General features: G+C 46.0%; 2 protein-coding genes across 11 annotated transcripts in view; one reads left to right on the plus strand and one right to left on the minus strand.

The window, feature by feature from the left end:
* Window positions 1–16,165, minus strand: part of PIGL (phosphatidylinositol glycan anchor biosynthesis class L) — a 66,880-nt gene extending 50,715 nt beyond the window's left edge. For 2 of the 6 annotated variants that reach the window (XM_074557088.1, XM_074557086.1), the window contains exons 1-2: window positions 15,840–16,110; window positions 12,820–12,919 (exon numbers count right to left, since the gene is read on the minus strand). In XM_074557088.1, the coding sequence (XP_074413189.1) occupies window positions 12,820–12,919; window positions 15,840–16,095 (356 nt within the window). In that variant the 5' untranslated portion in view covers window positions 16,096–16,110. Of the gene's footprint in view, window positions 1–12,819; window positions 12,920–12,956; window positions 13,057–15,839 lie in introns of all 6 variants that reach the window. The other 4 variants (XM_074557089.1, XM_074557087.1, XM_074557095.1 and 1 more) reach the window with 3 other exon arrangements.
* Window positions 16,166–17,774: 1,609 nt separating this feature from the next.
* Window positions 17,775–20,495, plus strand: part of NCOR1 (nuclear receptor corepressor 1) — a 57,460-nt gene continuing 54,739 nt past the window's right edge. For 2 of the 5 annotated variants that reach the window (XM_074557144.1, XM_074557147.1), the window contains exon 1: window positions 17,849–17,990. The gene's annotated coding sequence lies outside the window, so the exon portion shown is untranslated. Of the gene's footprint in view, window positions 17,794–17,848; window positions 17,991–18,231; window positions 18,663–20,495 lie in introns of those variants that run through there. The other 3 variants (XM_074557145.1, XM_074557146.1, XM_014271642.3) reach the window with 3 other exon arrangements.

Below are 20,495 nucleotides of genomic sequence, written 5' to 3' on the forward strand. Positions count from 1 at the left end.
AGATCACTGGGAAAGTCCAACTGCCAAGCCTGGATGGAAATGAGTTCAGCCTCAGAGCTGCTGTGGGAGCAGAGAGCACCGGTGAGCTGGGTGCTGGCCCCACAGGGAGGGGTGGTGAGGGTGTCCTGTGTCCAACATCCTGTGCTGGCTCCAGACTGCTCCTGCCAGGGCTCACACATTCTCCTGGAATAAGGAGTTTGAGGATGGAGACAGAAGGTCCTTCCTCACCTCCCTGCAGGTACAGAGGGCACTACACAGCAGAACTGCTTGAGGACCCTGAGCACAACATGTAATGGATTGGGGTGGAATAAGAGATGAGGCAGCAAAGGAGAAATATATCTCCTTAAATACTAATAGATTTTTAGCCCAGTTCTAATTAATCTTCTTGTTGGCATCCAAGGAAAGAGGCCAGAAGTGGCATTGCAGTGGGCAGTAATCTCCTTGCAGATATGTTGTAGTGTGTTGTGGATTCATATTCCAATACAGATACAAGCAATCAACCTGCAGGAATGATGAAGAGCACAAACACATCCTGGTGTGAGGGTTACTGTGAGGAGCCTTTCCCAGTCACCAGAGCATCCAGCCTGGCACCTTTTGCTTGCAATAAGTTGTCAATAAAATTAATCAGCTGATTCCATTCTCTGAAAAGATTAGCAGTGAGCAGCCATGTTAAAGAATATTGCTGTTCCCTCTCTCCTGGTACTGGGATTCCCCAGGAGAAGGTTACCTGAGTTTGGGACACAGATACAGGATACCTGGCACAGCTCCCTGCTCCAGCAGAACAAAGAGCACCATTCTTGTCATCCTGCTCCCAGCTGTAAACAGCCACCAAAGGAGAGGGTTAACTGCCACGTAAAACACACAGAAGGAATAGTAACTACAAATCCAGCAAGGCTAAATATATTTTATCCCACAAAAGGGATAAACAAGATCTGTGCTCATAGCTCAGAGATCGTATTCTAACCATTGAATAGTTACTTTAATTGGTAAAGATAGGGTTACATTTAAAAACAAAAAAGGAATGCACCCATTTGAAGCCATTGCTCTCTGAAAGATGATTTTTTGATGTTTGTACCACAAAGTCACACTCTGCAGTTAACTGGCTGTGCCTCCAGCCCGGCCATAGGGGAGAACATCATAACCTACTTAAATGTGCAGGCTGCATCCTCCCTGCAGCAGGGCTCCCAAAGAGCACAAACTGCTCCTTCCCTCCACAGCATCCCCGGGCATCTGCTGATCCCCCGCTCTCCTGGCAGCATCTGCTCCCCTGCTGACACACAGGAGCTGCTCCTCTGCATCACCACCCTCGTCTGCAGGCTGGGAACTCGAGTTCATCCATTTGACAGAGCACAAATATTCAGCAGCACACATTTCACACACATGGCATCACTGAGCTCTATTAACAGCTCTGCTCAACCCTGAAGCCACTGGATTTTCAGTGACAGCTCCAGCATGTTAACAACTTGGGATGTTTTCTGAATTCATGTAGGGAAGAAAAAGCTTTTATAAAAATACAAGATTTTACCTTTTCTATTCACAGCAAGAATGACCAAACTTATTTATCCTATGAGTCACATCCTGAAGGCTTCACATGGCTGACAGCCTCAAGAGATATAATATACATTCTGGAGAGCCACTGCAGGGGAGAGAGAGGCTTTTCATCTCTCATTTCTTGAGCTGAGAGCTCAATTGAACTTAGTTCAATTTAGGAATAGGAAACACAACCCAAGCCTTCCAGCAGCACAATGACATTTCCCGAGCTGCTGCAAATTTGAATGAAATAATTTGCCAACTCTGAATGAAGCTGTGGAGATTCTGCCACAACTCCTCTGTTTCATTATGCAGGAGGCAATTTTGAGAATGCTGCCTCAGCTCTGCTGTTTTGTGTGGACGTGTCTGCCTGCTACAAGTGCTGTCACTGCCTCTCACTCTGACACACGCTGGCGTTTTCTTGGCTCAGTCACAGCAGGGGAAGAGCACAAGGGTATTGCAGAAACTCCTCCTTCCTTCCTTCATCCCTTTTTAACATATTCACATTTTAAAGATTATTCTGTGAGCACATTTCTTGCAGCTGAAACTGTTTCATAGAGATTCAAAATTGGACAATAAAAATGCATAGCCCACCACAGCATGAATTGCAATCCAGGAGAGACCACATGCAATTTTCTGATCTGTGTTATTTCTATGCTGTCATCATTCTGAGGCATTTGATATGCTACTCTTTGGTTTAAACCCAAAAATGGCATCTGAATTTTTACCATAATAAACTTTCTCAACAGACTTTGCATTCTCATTATTCTAGCCATGCAAGCCACAAGGATTTTTTTCCTCCTTAAATGTCCAATCTGCAGGCAATGGTTGTGAAACTCCATTATTTCCAGGAACTGCTGGCAAACCTACTGCTGTCTGCTCTTCTCAGTATTGCCTGTATTTTCCTTGTTCAGCCTTAAAAGCCAAACTTGGTTTGCAAAAATGTCTGGGTTTCTTGATGCCAGAACTGAATAAAGAGTAGAACAGGACAGAATTAGATGGTTTTATTATGCTGAAAAGCCATTAACTCACATGAAAGTCTGCAAAACAACAAGAGCATAAAACTGGAAATAGATGCTCAGCCTTAAATCCTATTACTCAGAAATTTTCCAAGGCATTACCAATCTTTTTGGTAATGTCTTTTTAAGATCCACCTTAAATCTTTTTAAGCTCCACCACCCTCATCTGATCTTTACAATAAAAACAATGTGGAATATTTTTTGAAGTTGTAACCACTTGGATTCTCATAATTCAGTAAAGTGAAAATAATCTGTAAAGCAAGGCAGCCTGAATTGTCCAATATAGGTGATGGCTGCCACAATTTGTTCTTCAACAGGCAGAGGTAAAGAACAGACAGGTATTCTCAGTTACCTGGGAAGAGAATACACAACAGGAGATACAGCCAAGAAAGCCTTGGGAGATGTGACAAAGATTCTGCATTATCCAAATCTTTCATCAGTCATGTTGATCCAAAAGCTACAATGGAAAACTCCCCACACCTAAGGGTTATCTGCAGGACCACACAGTGATCTCAGCCACACACAGCAGGATCTGCACAAAAAGAAAGTGAATTACTGCAAATTTACACTGTCAGGACCAAGACCAGAATCTGACCAGATCCAAACAAAAACCAAACAATGCCACAGGCTCTAAGAACAATCAGCAGTCCATGGGGTGTGCAGGCAATGGAGACCTCTGTGATTCCAATGCCCTTCAGTGACTGAAAATATTCCAGTGCTATTGTTCTTCCTCTCCAAAACATCTTGGGCCTCATCCTGTGTTCCTGAGCACTCTGACAGACAGCTCTGAAAGGATAACTGACAAACTCACAATGGCCTGAGCTTCCTCAGCTGAGTATTCCCTTTGATTCCATTTGGGAAAGCTGCAGTGCATGCAGCAGTGGCTGAGGCTGAGTCCTGGGAAGGGGAAAACCATCCACGACCATCCCTGACATCAGCCCAGTTCATTCCTAAATGCAAACCACATTGGCTGTGGAGCACGATAATAAAAACCTGCTGACCTAGTTTCCTGCACAACAAAATCCTCTGTCTCCCCTCCTCCTGTGCCAAACCTAAATCAGATCTCGAAATTAACCCTTTGACTAGCAAGGAAAACTCTAATATTGATCCTCAGCATCTCACACCATGAGAATAGCATGGCAATAACAAATGCTCCATGCCCACAGCTCTGCAAACAGGGAGGGTTATTGCAGGATGAAATAAGCCCCAGAGAAGGTCAGAGACCTTAGCAGACTTCAGCAGAGAACTTATTCTCTTCCTTCCAAAGGATTTTGAAGTTCCAACTGCTTTGTTTGTAACATTTCTTCTACCCAGATATAAAACCTTTGTTCATTATGTTCATGTGGCAAAAAACCAACAGCACAGCTCTGCCTTTTTAAAAACTGCATCAAGCCACTCAAGAAAGGACCATTGTTCTTCCCAAATTTTGCAATGTCAACTTGCAAGTCCTTTTCTGGAAGATGAGAGCTGATTGTGTCTGCTCCAAGTGTCTGGGGAAAGTGCTCCCTTGTAATGGCTTCACTTCCTCAGTGATGCAATGTTTCATTTGAAGGGATGCCTGGGGGAGCTGCACAATGTACCCAGAATGCAAAAATAACAGGGCATGTCCCAACAAACTCAGCCAAGGACGTAGGAATGGGAATTCTTTGGCTGTAGGATGCTTCAAAGGCAGCTCTGGATCTTGCTGCACAGCAGAACCCACTGCAGTCAGGTAGGAGCAGCTGGGGAGATTCCAGAGTGCTGAGAGCACCTTTGCTGGCTCCCACTGACACTGTCAACTGGAGGAGTTTCCAGTCATGTGTCAAAGAGGGTTTAATTAACACAAGAGTGGAGATTAACAACTACTATAGAGCATTACAAATGGGTGTTTTACAACGAGGTGACCAATGTGCAACCTGCAAGCGGAATTGCTGACTGCAGCCAGAGTTTTCAGTTGCTGTAAGAAAGACCCTGCACTGAATAATTCAATCACTTGCTGCTCCTGGATGAACTGAGAGAGCTTTGCCCACATCCAGACAGAACCCAGGACCTGGAATGACTCCAGAGTTTCCTACAACAGCTTTTGAAAACAGAAGGAAACAGGAAAGTGACAACTACAAGGCATGTCAGCAATGCCACTTCACCTGAGGAGAGGTTCCTGTCTCTGCCACTTTGTCACTCTCTGCAGGGAAGCTGTTAAGGCTTACAGAGTAAAGACAGCACTTAATACACTGTGCCCTCCAGGGAGTTTGAAGTGAAGAACAGAAAACCTGGATTAGGGAACACTGAAAGGTTGTTGTAACTATATCTGCTCTCTGGATGCTGCATCTTCTCAGGTGAACTCCACAACAGCTTCTGCTCCACCTTGGAAATGAGGAAGACAAAAGCCTGAGTTCCCACAGACTTACTACTGACATTGGTCAGGGTTAGAAACATGATGATGGAAAAAGAGCATCTTATTCATCATATCTGCTCCCTGAGGGCTTAGGAGTTGTACATGCTTTTTTTATTGACACAAACAAGCTTTAACTTCTATTGTCTTGCAGAGGAAGAGAAGGCTGAACTCAGTTCTGGCTCACACATCATCTGCAATTCCAGCCAAATCCCAGCCACACAACTTTTATTACTGGGAGGATGTCAGAGGCAAAGACACAGCTGGAAACTCAGAGCCCAGACTGAGCTTTGCTGTGCTGGCAGGGAGACAAACCAGTTTTTGATTTGTATGTAAACAGAGCCAATCTGAACTGGAAGGTCATTAAGAGAAAACACATTTTACACAACACCCATTGTACAGTTCCCTTTCCAACTTTCCCCATACCAACATTTTTTTTTTAAATAAGACTTTGTCTTCTCTTGTTGACTTTTTCAGTGACAATTCCTGGGTGTGCTGGAGTCAATGGCCAACTCTCACTGGAATTGATGGAACTGAAATTCTTTAGACTGGATCCCAAGGAGGAGTTTGCCCAAGAGAGATTGCAAATCCCTTCCTCTGCTTTCCAATACAGTAATTACCTGCAGAAATGCAAGTCCATTGCAGATGCAAAGGATGATGTTTCCAAAGCATGTCACAGCTCTCACAGATTTACTTTAACTGAGGTACTTGCATTTTCCGCTGTAGCTACAATTAAAATAAGATGATGAGAATGCACAAAGAAACCACACAGTTCTTGTGATCAAGGTGTTAATGTCTGATCCATTATTGTGAGAAGGCTTTTAAGAGCATTCCCAGCAGAAACAGGAATATATTTTCCCTGAGTAAGCTTGGAGGAATGCAGACATTCAAAAGCTTAAGCAGAATCCCCACTAGATTTTTTTCTGTTTGTTCCTCATTTTTAAATTGCTGTGATTATTTGACATAATTGTTACTCTTTAAGGGGAAGAGTTAAGCATTTCTCTGAAAAAAGACCTGTGTCTGCCTTTAATTAACAGCTGCAGGTTCAAATGAGGGACTAACAGAGAAGTTGCTGGGTATCAAAGCAGGGAACCTTCAGAAGCAAAAGGAAAAGTGCCTGTCATTCTCCATTAGTTCCTCAGGGTCAGTGTTGGCAAAATACACTGAATTGTTCTACATGTAACCAGCAAAATAAAGAGGTTGTTGTAGTTTGCTGTGCTTAAAAAGGGACTCCTGGGTATAACTGTTGAAAATAGCTTTAATCTAAAGGCTGTATCTTTCTATAGCTTCCTGCAAGCATGAAGAAAGTCCACTCAAAATGTTTTAACAGGAAATCAGCAAACTCAAAGACACTTCCTTCTACTTGGACACAAGTGTTCTAGTGACAGAATGGCTCCCAGCCAGGAAATCTGTGTTCCCAGGAGACAGCAGAGCTGGGACAAGAACCATCTGCAAATCCAGGATGGCTCCTTGGAGCTCTCTTTGCTCTGAAGATGATGCTTGTCTTTAATGTATGTGGAGGACATTTAAAAATCATTCATGAAAGAACAGTAAAAGGCAGCTCTGAATGAACTAAGCATGAACAAAAGAAAAAAAATCCTTGTAATGGATTTTCCTGTTCTCTGCATGTCCCTATCTTCAGCCCCAGACTCCTGAAATGCTGCCATTATGCACAGCTTTATTTTTTTCTTACCATAAGCTTAGCAATGCTGATGGTTTTTCAGTCAAATCAAACTTTCATCAGCTTCAGGGGACGGCTGGGATCCCTCTTCTCATCTTTCATGTTTTGAGATCAGTATTTCATAGTTTTTATTCTGCTAAAATCATCTCGAGAACTAAAAGTATAAATTTCAGTGCAGAGTATATTTTGATTTGATTTCCATAAACCACTTTGTCCTTTAGCTGTGCTCCTTCATTTCCCCCTGCATTTATTCTGAGCCTCTCTGGCCAGGCTGTTCTCCCCTCATTTAATCCCTGCTGTGGTTTCAGTGATGGGCTGGGACAGGTCCCTGTTGGCATCTGAGGGAGAATCCTCAGTGTTTCCAAAGGTACCATTGCTGAGGGAAGCCAGGGCCTTTTTCCTTTGTCCACCTTTCCCTTGGTGGACAGCAAGGAAGTTCCTTTTGCTGGAAAGCTGAGGAAGGACCTGGTTCATGCAGCTCCAGAGGGGAAAAAAGGGGCAGATTTCCTTATTGACAAAAATATCTAACTCAGGACAAAATAGCTAAACTGTCGGATCTCAGGATCTCAGTCCTGAGGTGCCGGGCCACCAAGAGCACCCTTGGGGGGCTCAGGAGTCCTGGAATGTTCCAGAAGTGTCTGGTGGCTGCACTTTGATCCTACACAGGAGACGACACCTGTATGAGGACAGGAGGGTTTCACCGGGGTGAATGGTGAAGGGATTGGTTAATTAGAGGGTGAGACACAGGGTTTAGGATTTCTGTACAGGGGGGTTTAGAGAAGTAAGATGGAGGAATTGGGGCGTGTCCTGTCCTTCTTCTTCTTCTTCTTCTCCTCCATCTTCTTTGGTGATGGTGGCACCTCTGGATTGGTTATTACTGAAAGTGCACAGAGTAATAAGAATAAATGGTATTGGGGAAAAATGATAAATATTGTACACGTAACTTTGGGTATAAAGATAGGTGACTGTCCGGAGGGCAGACAGTGTGCTCATGGCTGGCTGCTGAGCAGAGCTCTGTTCGGCTGAAAGAAAATCTTTTAGATAAACAATTAATAAACATAAAAACCGAAAGAAGAACTGAAGCCTCTTCTCGTCCTTCGATACGCGGGCTGCCCCAAGGCCACTCCGGGCCTTTCTAGGCCCTTCAAACAGACGCAAAAAACCCGACACTAAACCTCACTTAGTGAAATACAAAGCTTTGTTTCAGAAAGCAGCTTTCCTGGAGGGCTGTGAGACAGCTCAACCCCCAGAAGAATTTCCTCTTAAATTATTGCATAGAGCAACACGTATAAAAGCAGATGCCTGAAGGCAGACTTTGATATAATCCTTTTTATAAAGTGTTCTGAGGTCCTAAAATGCCAGCAGGAATTGCCATGTAGGAAAGCACTTTGAAAAAATTATCAATTTAGAAATGTAAATAGAAATAGGTGGCCAAATCTTTTATTGTCTTCTCAGAAAGAAAACTATTTACATTTCCAGAATTCCCCTAAACAGAAATGAAATTTGGCTACAGATTGATAAATACCAAGATCCCCACCTGACTGACAAAGTGCCCTCTTGTCATGATGAAGCTTGTTAGTGCTGAGGATGATTTGGAATTTGTTTGGCTGATTCAAGGGATGTAGGCTGATTTCCCTGCAATACACACTGAGCATGTGATCAATTTACATGTCAGATTTCTGGTCCCACAGATGTCGTTCTTAATTACAGAAAATTCTGAACAAGAAAAAAAAAAAAAAAAGGCCTTTACAGCATTGCTGGGATAAGGAAGATTAAGAAAATCCCATCACTCACTCCTGAAATATGCAGCTCTTCCAGAATAAAGCATGGCAGCAATTTTAATCAGCATACAGATCAGCTTTTTAGAATTAGCAATAAAATAAAATGTCAAATTATGATACCATGGGGAACTTAGGAAGACAAAATGTAACTCATTACCACAATTACTCCAGCAGAATTAAAACTATTAACTACTGATCCCAAAATATGAAACAATAGAACAGGAAAGAAGAAATATTAGGGAATAATATCACCTTTGTGACAGAAACACAAAATAAGTAAGATGAACACATTTTTTAGAATCTCACAGTTCTGTGCCCTCAGGACCCCTCATCAATAAACCCAAGGAGAGCAAATCCAAATTGGATCAATGGGATGGACTTAATGATTGTGCTTCTAAATTCTAATTTTAAAAGAGGCTCAGATTTCCAGTGATTTATTTTGTTCTCTGAAGGGCCTGAGTGTTTTTGTATCTCTGTGATCACCACAACCAGGCACACACACTATTTATTTAAGGATATATTTTTCCCATGACCTTACAGACTCATTTCTCTGTCATGGAGAGGTCATGGAAGGAAGTTTGTTAGAAGTCAAATATGAGGAAGTGCAATAAAGCCTATTTATCTTATAGGAGGAAAAAATGAGTCAAACAGCACAGAATTATTACATAAAAAATGAAAAAAAAAATTTTGAGCCTCTCTGCAGCCTCATAAAAATAGCCAGTGATAGTGCATGGGCAGATGTCCTCTCTGTCTGATCAGAGCCCTTTTGGACTTCAGTGAAACAATAATAATAAAACAGCAAAGGGAGTGCAATTTCCATGGAAACTTGGAAAGAGATGTAACATTGTTTGCCGTAAGCGTCCGACTGTGAATGGAAAATTTTCCAGTTTACACAGATCCCAGCTATTATTTTCTTTGCAGTGCAAACTTGGGCCAAATATTTTCTGTCATATTAAAGATGCTAATAGTCAGTTTTACTTTCTGTCCAGAACAACTGTGCACAAAAGCTTCAGAATCCACAGTAAAACATCTGATATTTATCTTTCCATGAGCCCAAAACACACATTAGCAAAAAGAATAATTTGGGCTTCCTTTTATCTGCTTCTCTTCAGAAAGAGAAGGCAGATCAGAAATCATCTCCTCTTTATGTGCAATGTTTCAGACTCATAGACAGCCAGAGCATTGGCAGATGTGCCCACTGTAAATGGGAGCTTAACTCACAGGAAAATCTGCTGTTGAAACACATAAGATGATAAAAATACACCAAAAGCACAGAGTTTACATTCACATTTATAAAATTAATGAAGTGACTTTTATCTTACATGAATTTCAGAACTCACTCTCTTGCTACTCCTCCCTTACCCAGCAGCAGGAATAATTGTGACAGTCCAGAAATTAATTTTGAACAAGACAAGCCCAAGTTCTGAGCTGGGCTGCTCCAAGTGTTAAGCCTTGTGTGGGAATGGTAACAAAAGTGGATTGTGAAAGTTTTGCCCCCTAAATGCAGCTGGTTGGTGCAGTGTGGGAGCTATGATAACGACATGGCAGCTCAGGGAACACCTCTGCAGATCTGGTGCCTGACCTGTACTAGTCCCAAGCTGGAAGAGTCCAGAGCTGAAATCTAAATTAGTCTGGAAGATGTGTGCATGCCCAGACATCCCTGCCCTTCCCACTCCTGGACATGCCCACAGAGAAAAGAACTTTCCTGCAGGAAATGTGTGGTGAATCTCAGACCTCTGGGGCTGAAATGTGGGAACAGTTTGGGGCCATACTTGTGCAGATTTGAGTTGTCTTTAAGTGAGATAATAAACACAATGGCTCCTGAAGGATCCAGGCAGAGCAGTTGTGTGATAGAGACTGAGCTGGTCCTGCTGGGATTCCTGGATAGAATTGAGACAGGCATTGTTTAAGGCAAGGCACTGCTTAAGAAGGATTTGGTGTTTAGCACAGATTTCATCATAGGCTGACTGAAGCTTTCTCTTCACAAGTTCACACACAGTCCCAAAAGTCATGCTGGTTTTATACCTGCCTGCCCGGAGAGATGACAGAGCAAGTCAATCACCTGGCTTTGAAAATCTATTTCCCCTTTTACATCTTGCAAATTCTACTCACTCACTTGTAGATCACACAAAGAAAGAGGAAGCAGCATGACTCAGCTGCACACTACAATGGCTGGAGCAGATCCAGACCTTGCAATCCTTTGGGCTTTCCTTACCAAAACACAAAGCTGCAGCTTGGCTAATGTAAAGCATGCAGTGTTTGTGTAAGCAATGGGAGATGGGCAGCAGGCCAGCAGCTCTCCCAGAGCAATGTGCTCCTCCTTTACATTGATAGCAAATCATCTTCTCGAGAGTTCAGCAAGGAACAAAGAGCCAAAGGGCTCTGATGTTAAAATGCTAAGGAGCAACAGCCTCTGAGCTGTATTCTGTAGGCATGAATTTACACTGAAATCTAGTGGTAAATAATGAATTACTTTAGCAAGTTCCACACAATGCCATACCAGCAAATATTTTTGTATAATCTGCAGATTACATAAGTCTCAAGACACCCAGGAAAACTACTGACCTTAGTGAATCCCAGAACTTGGAGAAAGTTTCAAGAACCCTGAGTCCCAGTGTTTTGTCTAAACCACTGGAAAACAGTATCTAAAAATCAGCTACACTAGAAATTCAGTGTGGTCTAGAGATTAAACCTGATCCTCTACCAGTTTGCTAACACCTGATCCACAGATGTTTTTCATAAAGAGCATCCACATGGTGAGTGATGGCACAGTAAATAATGCACTGTAAACACATTTAACTTCGCTGTGTAAACAAGCTCGGAGCAAAATTCATCAAGAACTTCACTTCATTTACTCCCTGAGTGCACAACAAAGTTGAAGGGTTTGATGGTTATCTCACAGCAATCTAACTCAGAGGTAAAGACCTCAAATCCAAACCTGTTTCTTGGAGCAATGATGAACATTCCAGCCCAGCTCTGGGCAATGGGATGGCTCTGTCATCTCAGGCACTGCTTTCACAGGGGGAGCACGGATCAGGACAGAAATGTGTGCAATAATAATAAATAAATAAAGTAAGTAAGAGGCATCAGCCAGGAGATTTCTCTGAAAAGGCCTCACCTTCCAAAGACTGACTTACAACAAGCAGCTCCCTGGGCTGTGTGTGGGGGGTGACTGAGCAGCATCAGGACTTGCATCACTCACCAGCCAAGCTCACACTGCTTCAGAGGATAAAAGGCCAAGTGGCTTCAGGGCTTTAATGTCAAAGATGGTTCATTGAGCAGACTTTCTGCTTAGCAAAGCTGAGCAGCTTTTTCCTTATTCCTCCCCAGAATGTTTTGGGCATTGTCATATGCTTGTAGTACAGAACTTGCAGCTACCCAGAGCCAGCTCATGAGAAGTGAACGGAAACATCTCTTTCCATTCCAAAGGAAAAACAACTTTTATGCTGTTTTCCTCAGCAAGCTGAAAACTTGGAGAGAAACCTAAAGCTAAAAAAAGCAAAGAACTCAAAAAGATTCATATTCTGGACTGTGGTTTCTGCTGCCTTAGCTCAAGGGAAAATATGTTCATGGGAAAAGGGCCTGCCTGGAGCCAGAGTTTTTTCCAACTCTGGCTGTTCTAGTTGGAGTGGCTTTAAATCAATATGTTGATATTATTTCTTCATAAACAGAAATATTCTTTATGGGCTGTGTGATAGCTGTTTACAAGTGAAACAACCACTTGTATCATGTTTCCTAGCAATCAGTGTCTCATTCAGATCTTAAACACAGACAGTGATTGGGCAATCTGAGAGGCTTTTACAACATTAGCTCCAAGTTTCACTGATTCAAAGTGTTAAATCACCCTCCCAGAGGAGAGCTCCTGCACAGAGAAGTGTCAGCTCTGCCACCCTCTGCAGCTACACACAGCTGAAACAACACCACACCTTAGGAAAACAGATCTTGCATGGCTTAATTTTGAAGAATCTCACTGTCATGTTACTGTGGACTGTCTTTAGTTCTGCACTTCACTTTTGTCTTTAGCCAGGACTAAAGCAGATTGTAAATATGATAGAATTCCACACTAACCTTGAAAAGACCACCTACAGACAAACCTGCCCCAGGCAATCCAGAGAATTTCTGTCTGTCTACAGTTGTTACACAACAAAATGTGATCATGCTGCCCAGACAGGGTGCCAGATGCCAGCAAGTGTGGTTACCATTATTCCAAATGCTGTATGAACAGAGCTTCACCCAGGAACTGTGATCCCCATCATGCAAAAGAATTGTTTTCTGCATTAATTAGATTTATGAGAAGAATTAACAAAAATATCTGATATTGTCTTTCTTGAGATTCCTCAAGGCTTTTTAGAACAACACAGTCAGCTCTCCTGAATGTTAAAGTGAAGTTCAACCCCCTTTAAAACTGGAATTCTACTGGAAAGGAAACCCAGTTACCTGTGATCAATGACTGTGACATCAGAAGCAGGAATGCCCAGGACACAACAACTCTGCTCCAGCTCTTTCTTACGAATCTCTCCTTGATTGTAATAATTTCCTGAAAACAGCAAACACAGCAACACCAGCTAACTCACTTTAGGTTCAGATCAAGGGGTCCAAACAGCTCAGCATCTTCTTCCTTGTTCCATTCACAGAGGAAATTAAGGCAGAACTGACATGGCAAGACTGCAGAAACTTAGAGAGGCAAAAGAAGAGAGAAAACCTAATCAAGATAAAGGCAGCTGGGAAAAGTTGTAACAGAGATCAACAACTAACAGGGAAATGGGATTCATCATCTTAAAACATTGGCTCCCTCTTCACTGAATTATTTTCTTCTCATCTTGCCCTGACATTCCCTTATTTTTTCTTGGCATCAGCCATGCAAAGTCCCTGCCAGAGCTGTGATGCCCCTTCCAAAACGTTGCTCTATGCAGGGCAATACTTGCAACTCAATTTTAACTTTGAAGTAATAAAATGAAAAAAATACAGTTGAGTATTAATGTGTGATTCAAGTCTGTAGTCAGCTGTCTTGAATTACAGCAGAACTTTTTATTGTTGTGGGTGTGAGTCATCTAAATCTAGCATTTCTCTGGAGCAGTGTTGCAATCTGAGCCATCTCTAGCAAGCTTTGTACAATTTTCAAAGAGAGAAAGAGTAACTAGAAGGAAAAATCCTCTTCCCACAGCTGTGACTGAATGACTTTGGGAGACTGACAGTGGGATGCACCTTGGATTGCAGCTCCAGCTGCAGCAGAGGGAACTGAAGGGTGCAGCCTGTCTGGAATCACTGAGGGAGTACAAGAGAGTTCATTTGAGTGGTTTTTACCAGGCCATTACCAACACAGGGCTGGGAATAAACAGCTTTTGCTGCAGTGCAGTGTCACAGCAGAATGCAGGTGATGCTTTATCCAAACACTCCCACTGCTCCCAAAACCCCTGACTTGTGCTGAACTCAAACAGCTCCACAGCTGCAGAAATGTGTCAGGACATCAGGAGTGTGTCAGGGCTCACCAGCAAGAATGGGCAGCTGCTGAGAGCAAGCCCAGCTGAATAGCTGATGCTGCTGGACCTCATCCATGGAGCTCTCACAACAGAGCCAGCTACTACAGAGAGCAAAGCACATTTAGACTGAGTTATTAATTCAATCTAAGATTATTCAGTGTGTCAAAGACTGATTTCTTTTTCCCAGTGCTGTAATTCTAACTCATTTCTAAGTCAAATTGATTGATAACTGAAAACTGCAAGTACAATGGTTTTTAAGTAATGATTTTGTCTCAGTGTTAACAATTTGCAGTGCCTTTGATCAACTCACTTGTCATCATCAATCACTCAAACAATGAGGGGATGAACCATCTGAATCACCCACAAGACTAATCAGAGGCTTTTAAAATAAAAATCTCTTAGCTCATAAAGGTGCTCTCCCCTACATTTCCTTACAAGTGAGAAAGTACCTAGAAGGAAACAGCAAACACCCTGAATGTGTCATGCCACTGAATCAGGAGCAAAGAGAAAAGAAAATTCAACAAAATAAACAGAAACACAACATTCTTTGGAAAGTTCTCTACCAGCAGCAGTGAATTAGTCCCCAAAACTGAAATGGCAGAGTTGCACTTCAGTAATCTCCCCACAGCTGTGGAGATGCACAGACCTCTGTCCCTCAGCAGAGACAATGAAAGCTCTGCACTAAATCTTGAATGGGAGGTGCAGAGGCATCAGTAAAACCACTGGGTTTCAATAGTTCAGTCCCTGTCTTCTCACCTGAAGGTCTGCCAGGACAGGAAGCCTTGGAAATGACAGAAATGTTGGCACTGAACTGGCTGGAGCTGCCAAAGGCACAGGGGGCTCTCTCCCAAAGCTAAGCAGATCTCAGTGTAAGAATTCTGGTACTGCAATGTGGTCTGAAAGATCAACCCAAACCAGGCTGTTTCTCATGCACAGAAACCTGAACAATACAATAACTGCTCGGGTGTCAGTTCTGCAGAACAATCTGGAGCTTCAGCAGATCATAAGATAAACACAAAAGTGTTGTGTGCTGTGGAAAGTTCTTGTGCTGGGCAAATAGCGGAGCCTGTAAGAATCTCTCCTCTCTATTCAGCCCCAGCTGCAGTGCTGCTTCCAGTTTGTCATCACTGCCCTTCCAAAAATTACATGAACCAAAGGAAGAGTCCAAGGGAGAGTGATGAAAATGATTAGAGGTTTAGAAAACATGATCTATGAGGGAAGACTGCAAGTAATCAGGTTGTTTAGTCTGGAGAAGATAAGGCAGAAGAAGCAGATAACAGTCCTAAAATATGTAAGAGGCTGTTACAAAGGGATACTCTGATTTCTATGTTCCTGCCAGGCATGAAAAAATAAACAAACAAGCTTAAATTACACCAGTGACTCAGGGAAAAGTGATTTGAGGGAAAGCTAAAGCAGCACCGACACAGACCCCACAGGCTGAGGCACCTCCCCGGACATCCTGGAGAACAAACATTTGTCTGCAGCAAATGAAGACACATCGCTGCTGCTTGCAGGTCAGCACTGATGGACAGCCCGACCTCGCATTCCCTTCCGGGCTATTGCTCCATGATCGGATTGTAACGCAAGTGCTGCTTTAGGTGTGTTACAGTGGACATTAAAACTGGACCATTCCAACAAGTCTTGAGCAAGACAACAGAATCACAGGGAGATGCCAAAAGGCCGCGCTGAGCAGCACCTCTGACAGCCCAATGACACCGCCCCGCAGCCTGAAAGGGCCTCAGCATCGCAGCTTTCAATTTGAGCACGTTCCCCTCTGCTCCCTCACGCCACGCTCTTGCAGAGGAGAGGGGGGCGAGGGCCGGGGAAGGGCGGGCGATGGCCGCACCGTGCCTCAGTTTCCCCACAGCGTCACGGCGAGAGGCCACACACGCGGGGAGCCATCGCGGCGGCCTCCCCGTGCCCCGGGGGGTGGCGGGGATGGACGGGGGTGCGGGTGCGTGGGTGGTCCCCGCTCACCTGCGGAGCAGCAGAGCACGGCGGGGGCGGCCCCGGCGCTGCGCAGGCCGAGCAGGGCGGGGGCGAAGAACATGGCCTCGTCATCGGGGTGCGCCGTCAGCAGCAGCGCGCGCCCGCCCCGCGCGCCCCCGCGGCACCCCGCGCGGCCCCGGCGCAGGCGGCGCGCGCCCCCGAGCAGCAGCAGCAGCAGCAGCAGCAGCGGCGGCAGCACCGAGAGCGCCGCCGGCGGCCCCCAGCCCCGCGGGCCCGCTGCCATGGCGACCGCCCCGCGCCAACGCCGCGCCGCCGGGAAACGCCGGCCGCCGCGCGAAGGTTCCGCCGCACCAAAGGGTCCCACCCTCCCCAGGGCCCTCCCGTCCCCGCCTCGGGGCGGGGCCGCTCGGCCGCTGCCGCGGAAACGGGGCCCGGGCCGCGCCACTCTAGGGAAACGTGTCCCGCTCCTGCTGCTCCGTGAGGAGCGGGACCCTGCGCTGGCCAGGCCCGAGGGTGTGTGCTGAACACCGGCTGTGCCCCTGAGCAAAAGCCGTATTGACCCTATCGGTGCCTCCACAGTGATTAACAGTGAAAAAGTCGAGCTGTTCAGCGTGTGGTACCTTTTATCCCTGCTGTGGAACAGACGTGGGTTAAGGGGAAGCTCAAAAACAGGGCAGGAGGAGCTTGTCTTCAGACATGTTCTGTGGGCTATCCCCAGTGTGGCTGCACACGGGGGAAACTTTTGGGTATGGTTTAGAAGAGAAGTCAACCACTGGAGAAAGCTACAGAGCAGAAGGAGACAGGAAGCATTAAAATAAACATGAAACAGTCAGGCAGATGCGCGATGGCGTGGGTACTTTGCTTTTCCTAAGAGGCAAGATGGAAGACAAGTGTACAGAGCAATGGTGGAGTGTGGGAGCTGGGTGGGTTAAAGCATAAAAGGTGAATACAATTTATTAGAGTTCTAAGGAGCAGCTCAGACCTCAGCAGGTGTATGCCTGACTGGTCTCCCCTGGCTCTTATTTGGACACCTTTAACTTCCAAGTGATTCCAAATGAGAATCATTGGCTGGTGTTGGGATTAGAGACTGTGAACATCAGCCTGGAGATGTGCCGTGTCACTATAGCGTGGCACTTTTAACCACGGTAATAACCCAACCCTTAGTACAACACGTGTTTGCTGAGCGATCCTGCTCGCCACAGGGTGAGCCCCAGCTTTTTCAGTCTGAACCAGTAATTGTGTGGGCACCCATCCTGCAAATGTGGGCACGACTTCTCCATTTAATGGAAATTGTGACCATGAAGCAATCTAAACTTGCCTAATGCTGTCTTTCCAATAGTAAACCTGGTTAGAGGCTAATTTGCGATTTTAGCGCATCCTGAGTTGCACATTTGCACGTACGACGCCGTGCAGATTTGAAACTCCTGAGAACGCAGGGAACGAGTTACACACTCCTCATTCCGGGGGAGGAATGATCAGACATTTAACGAGATTTAAACCTCTCTCACATCTTCGGAAGTCATTCGTCGCCGGGACTCGGGCCTGAGCTCAGGGACAGCGCGGGAAGCACCGCGGACGGGGCGGGAAGAGCCCTGCGGGACCGGACGGGCTCCGGGCGATGCTCCCGTGAGGCCGCGTTAATCGGCACGGCCGCGGCCCGGGCCCCTTATGGGTTATTATCAATTTCCACCGATCCGGCGGGGGCCAGCGGGGCGCTGCGGCTCCCTGGCGGTCCGAGCCCCGGGAGCCCCTCACGGGCTCGGCCCCGTTCGCCTCATGGCGGCCGCGCCCCCCCCGGCCCTCAGCGGGAGGGGGAAGGAGCCCCTCCCCGCCGCACCGGCCAGCGGTCCTGGAAGAGGCATAGCACCCCGCCCTCCCACCGCCGCGCTCTCCGGTGGCTTTTCTAGGCATTTTACTGCCTGTGCTTCACCACACAGCGGCACAGCCTGAGGAAGGGGGAAGCCACCGTGACCGGTGAAAGGTACCCGTGAAAGGTGCCGCGGTTTGTTCTGTATCTGGCAGGACCTGGCGGGAGGGGGCGGAGCGCGCGGGGCCGGGGGAGGGGAGGCAAGATGGCGGCGGCGGCGGCGCTGAGGGTGAGGTGAGACGCCGCGCCCGCCTAGCCCCGCCGGGACCCGCCGGCACCCGCCGCCCGGGCCGCCCCCGCGCCGCGCCTCGGTAAGCGCGGGGAGCCCGGCGGGGCGGCGCGGGGGCAGCGGGCTGAGCGCCTCCGCTGTGAGGAGGAGGAGGAGGAGGAGAAGGAGGAGGGGGAGGAGGGGGAAGAGGCGGGGGCCCGGCCATCCCGTCCTCCTCCCTCCTCACGGGGACGGAGCCCTGTGGTCTCTGGGGGGAGGGCGCTGGAGCCGGGGGTGCCCGTGGGGCAGCCGCCGGGGGTGCGGGGGGTTGGCGGTTCAGCGCCGGGGGGTGCCCGGTGCCCGCGGGGCTCTCCCCCATTGACGCTGAGGGTGCGCGGGGATGGCGGGGCACGGAGCGCTGGCCCTCGCTGGGAAGTTTGTGCAGAAATCCCAGAGCATCTCCGTGCTGGCCGTTCATCCTTGCGCTGTGAGCAGGAGGAGTGCAAGTTAAAAAAGGAGAAAAAAATGAAAAGAAGGGTCAGTTCTTCAAAATCGTCCCCTCGGAGGCTCGGCCAGGAGCGCGGTGGTTGCTGAGGATGTGCTGCGGCCGCAGCTCCGTGTCGGGCGAGCATCGCTGTCAGTGCCGGGGAGTTGTTGCTGATGCTGACGCTGAATTATTCATATGGGACCTGTAAACATCCCCGGCTTCTGTCATCTCCGGGCTGCTGCAGGGCACAATGGAAGTGGCTTTTGCTAGAATTATTCTGACTTGATGGTAAAGAACTTCGTGCTTGCTGATTTTTCTGTGCTTAGAAAAGCTGTGTGTATCAAGTTGGTTGCAGTTAGGCAGGATTCGAGGTGGATGTATGAACTGTCAGTGGCAGACAGGCTCCAGTAAGCAAGTAGATATTGTGAACAATCTGTTGTCCAAAATCTGCTTCTTCTTGTTTCACAGATGTGGTTTTAACAAGTCTGTTACCTTTTCATGATTCTAAATATTGGTGTAACCTGGGACAACTTATTACAGTGGAGGTGTCTAGTCTTGAATACTTGATTTTTATGGCAGTATTCTTTTATTAATTTTCTGTAGTTATGAACTGTTTGAGCTCAGATAGGGATTTTTATCCTAGGCAGGATGATTTGAGAGGTAAAATCCAGAGCAATCATAACAAAAGCTGGTGTTGGTAAGTGGGATGGCACAGTGTAAGTGCCTGAAGAAGTGGTCACAGTTATGTCACTGCACACAAGGACTGTGCAGCTCTGTTGCAGTTTTGCACTGGAATTTTATTCTGCAGCATGCTGTTGTAATTCCTGATTAACTAAACAACCTTGACATTTGGAAAGGAAGTCTGGAATATTTGAAGTGGATTTCTAGTTAGCTGAAATGTGGTGTCTTGTGTTGGGGGATGAAAGAGCTTCGTGCCTAGCTCAGGGATTCAAAAGTTCAGGGGAAAGGAGCCAACTGCAGTGACCCTTTTTGTGAAAGCGTGGTTAATTTTTTCTTTACGTCGCTTTTCTTTGTGATATGGTATGGGCTGCTGAAGAAAGAGAGTTCTTTTGTGATTCATGTGCAGGGTAATTTGTTTGAAATACACTGTTTGATGTTGGCCACTGAAATACCCAAACTTGTTGCTGAGATGTGGGGAATAGCAGGGTTTTGGGATCTTCTTTCTAGGAGTTACAGTGTGTGCTTTTTAACGTGTGGAGAGGATGTTACAAGTGTTTGCTTCCACATGTGCTGCTTCTCTCTAGCTTCTTAATCATTGCAGCCATCAATTAAAAGCAGCTCTCCAGACTGAAATGACATGCACAGAATCAGAATATATTCATTTTGCTACATTGTGCTGCTGCTGTTTTGTTTTGAATACACTTTGTCTCCTACAACCACTCATTTTAGTTGCTCTGTCAGGGCAGACGTGTTTTCCATTGTGATCTAAAAGGATCTACAAAACTCCCTCAAAACCTGTGGCAGAAGTAGGGACAGACCCTAAAGCTCCTTCCCAATTCCTCCCTCCAGTCCCTTTCCACAGCCCCTGTGCTCCTCTGGCTGCATCTTCTGAGTTGTTTCCTTTCTCAGTTGTAGCATGAATGAGAGATGCTCACAGGGAAGGGAAGCTGCCTCTGCTTCAGCTGCTGTTAAATGCATGAAAGCAACTGAAAAAAAATTGTCTGTAGTAGAGAACAATATTTCTTATAAATAAGGAATTTATGCTCTTTCAAAGCTCTCTGCAAAAGTTCTGGTGAAAGGTTTTATTCCTCAATATGGCCTTTTGCCTACGAAATGATTTAAATGAAGGCTTTCTTGGCTGATTGAAAATACTGTTTAGAGTTCTGGTGTGTGTAGTGACTTATATTGAAGATTTTAACAATTGTGGATCTGGAAGGGGTCTGTTCCTCGTGCAGGTGCAGCACAGAACAATCTCCAGAACAGACCTGTAACCAGACAGTGGTTTCATAATGCAAGCAAACGTTTCCTGGATGCCAGGCTTGAGCTCTTCAAGTCATTTATGTTCTTTAGTCAAATCTGAATCAGTGTTTCAGTGTTGGGCTATTAACTGAACGTGGTACCTTCCCTCCCTCCTGCAACTGGTCCAGATAAAAATTCTGA

This window comes from Zonotrichia albicollis, chromosome 22 (genome assembly GCF_047830755.1).
Source record: "Zonotrichia albicollis isolate bZonAlb1 chromosome 22, bZonAlb1.hap1, whole genome shotgun sequence".
In the NCBI taxonomy this organism is placed as follows: Eukaryota; Metazoa; Chordata; class Aves; order Passeriformes; family Passerellidae; genus Zonotrichia; species Zonotrichia albicollis.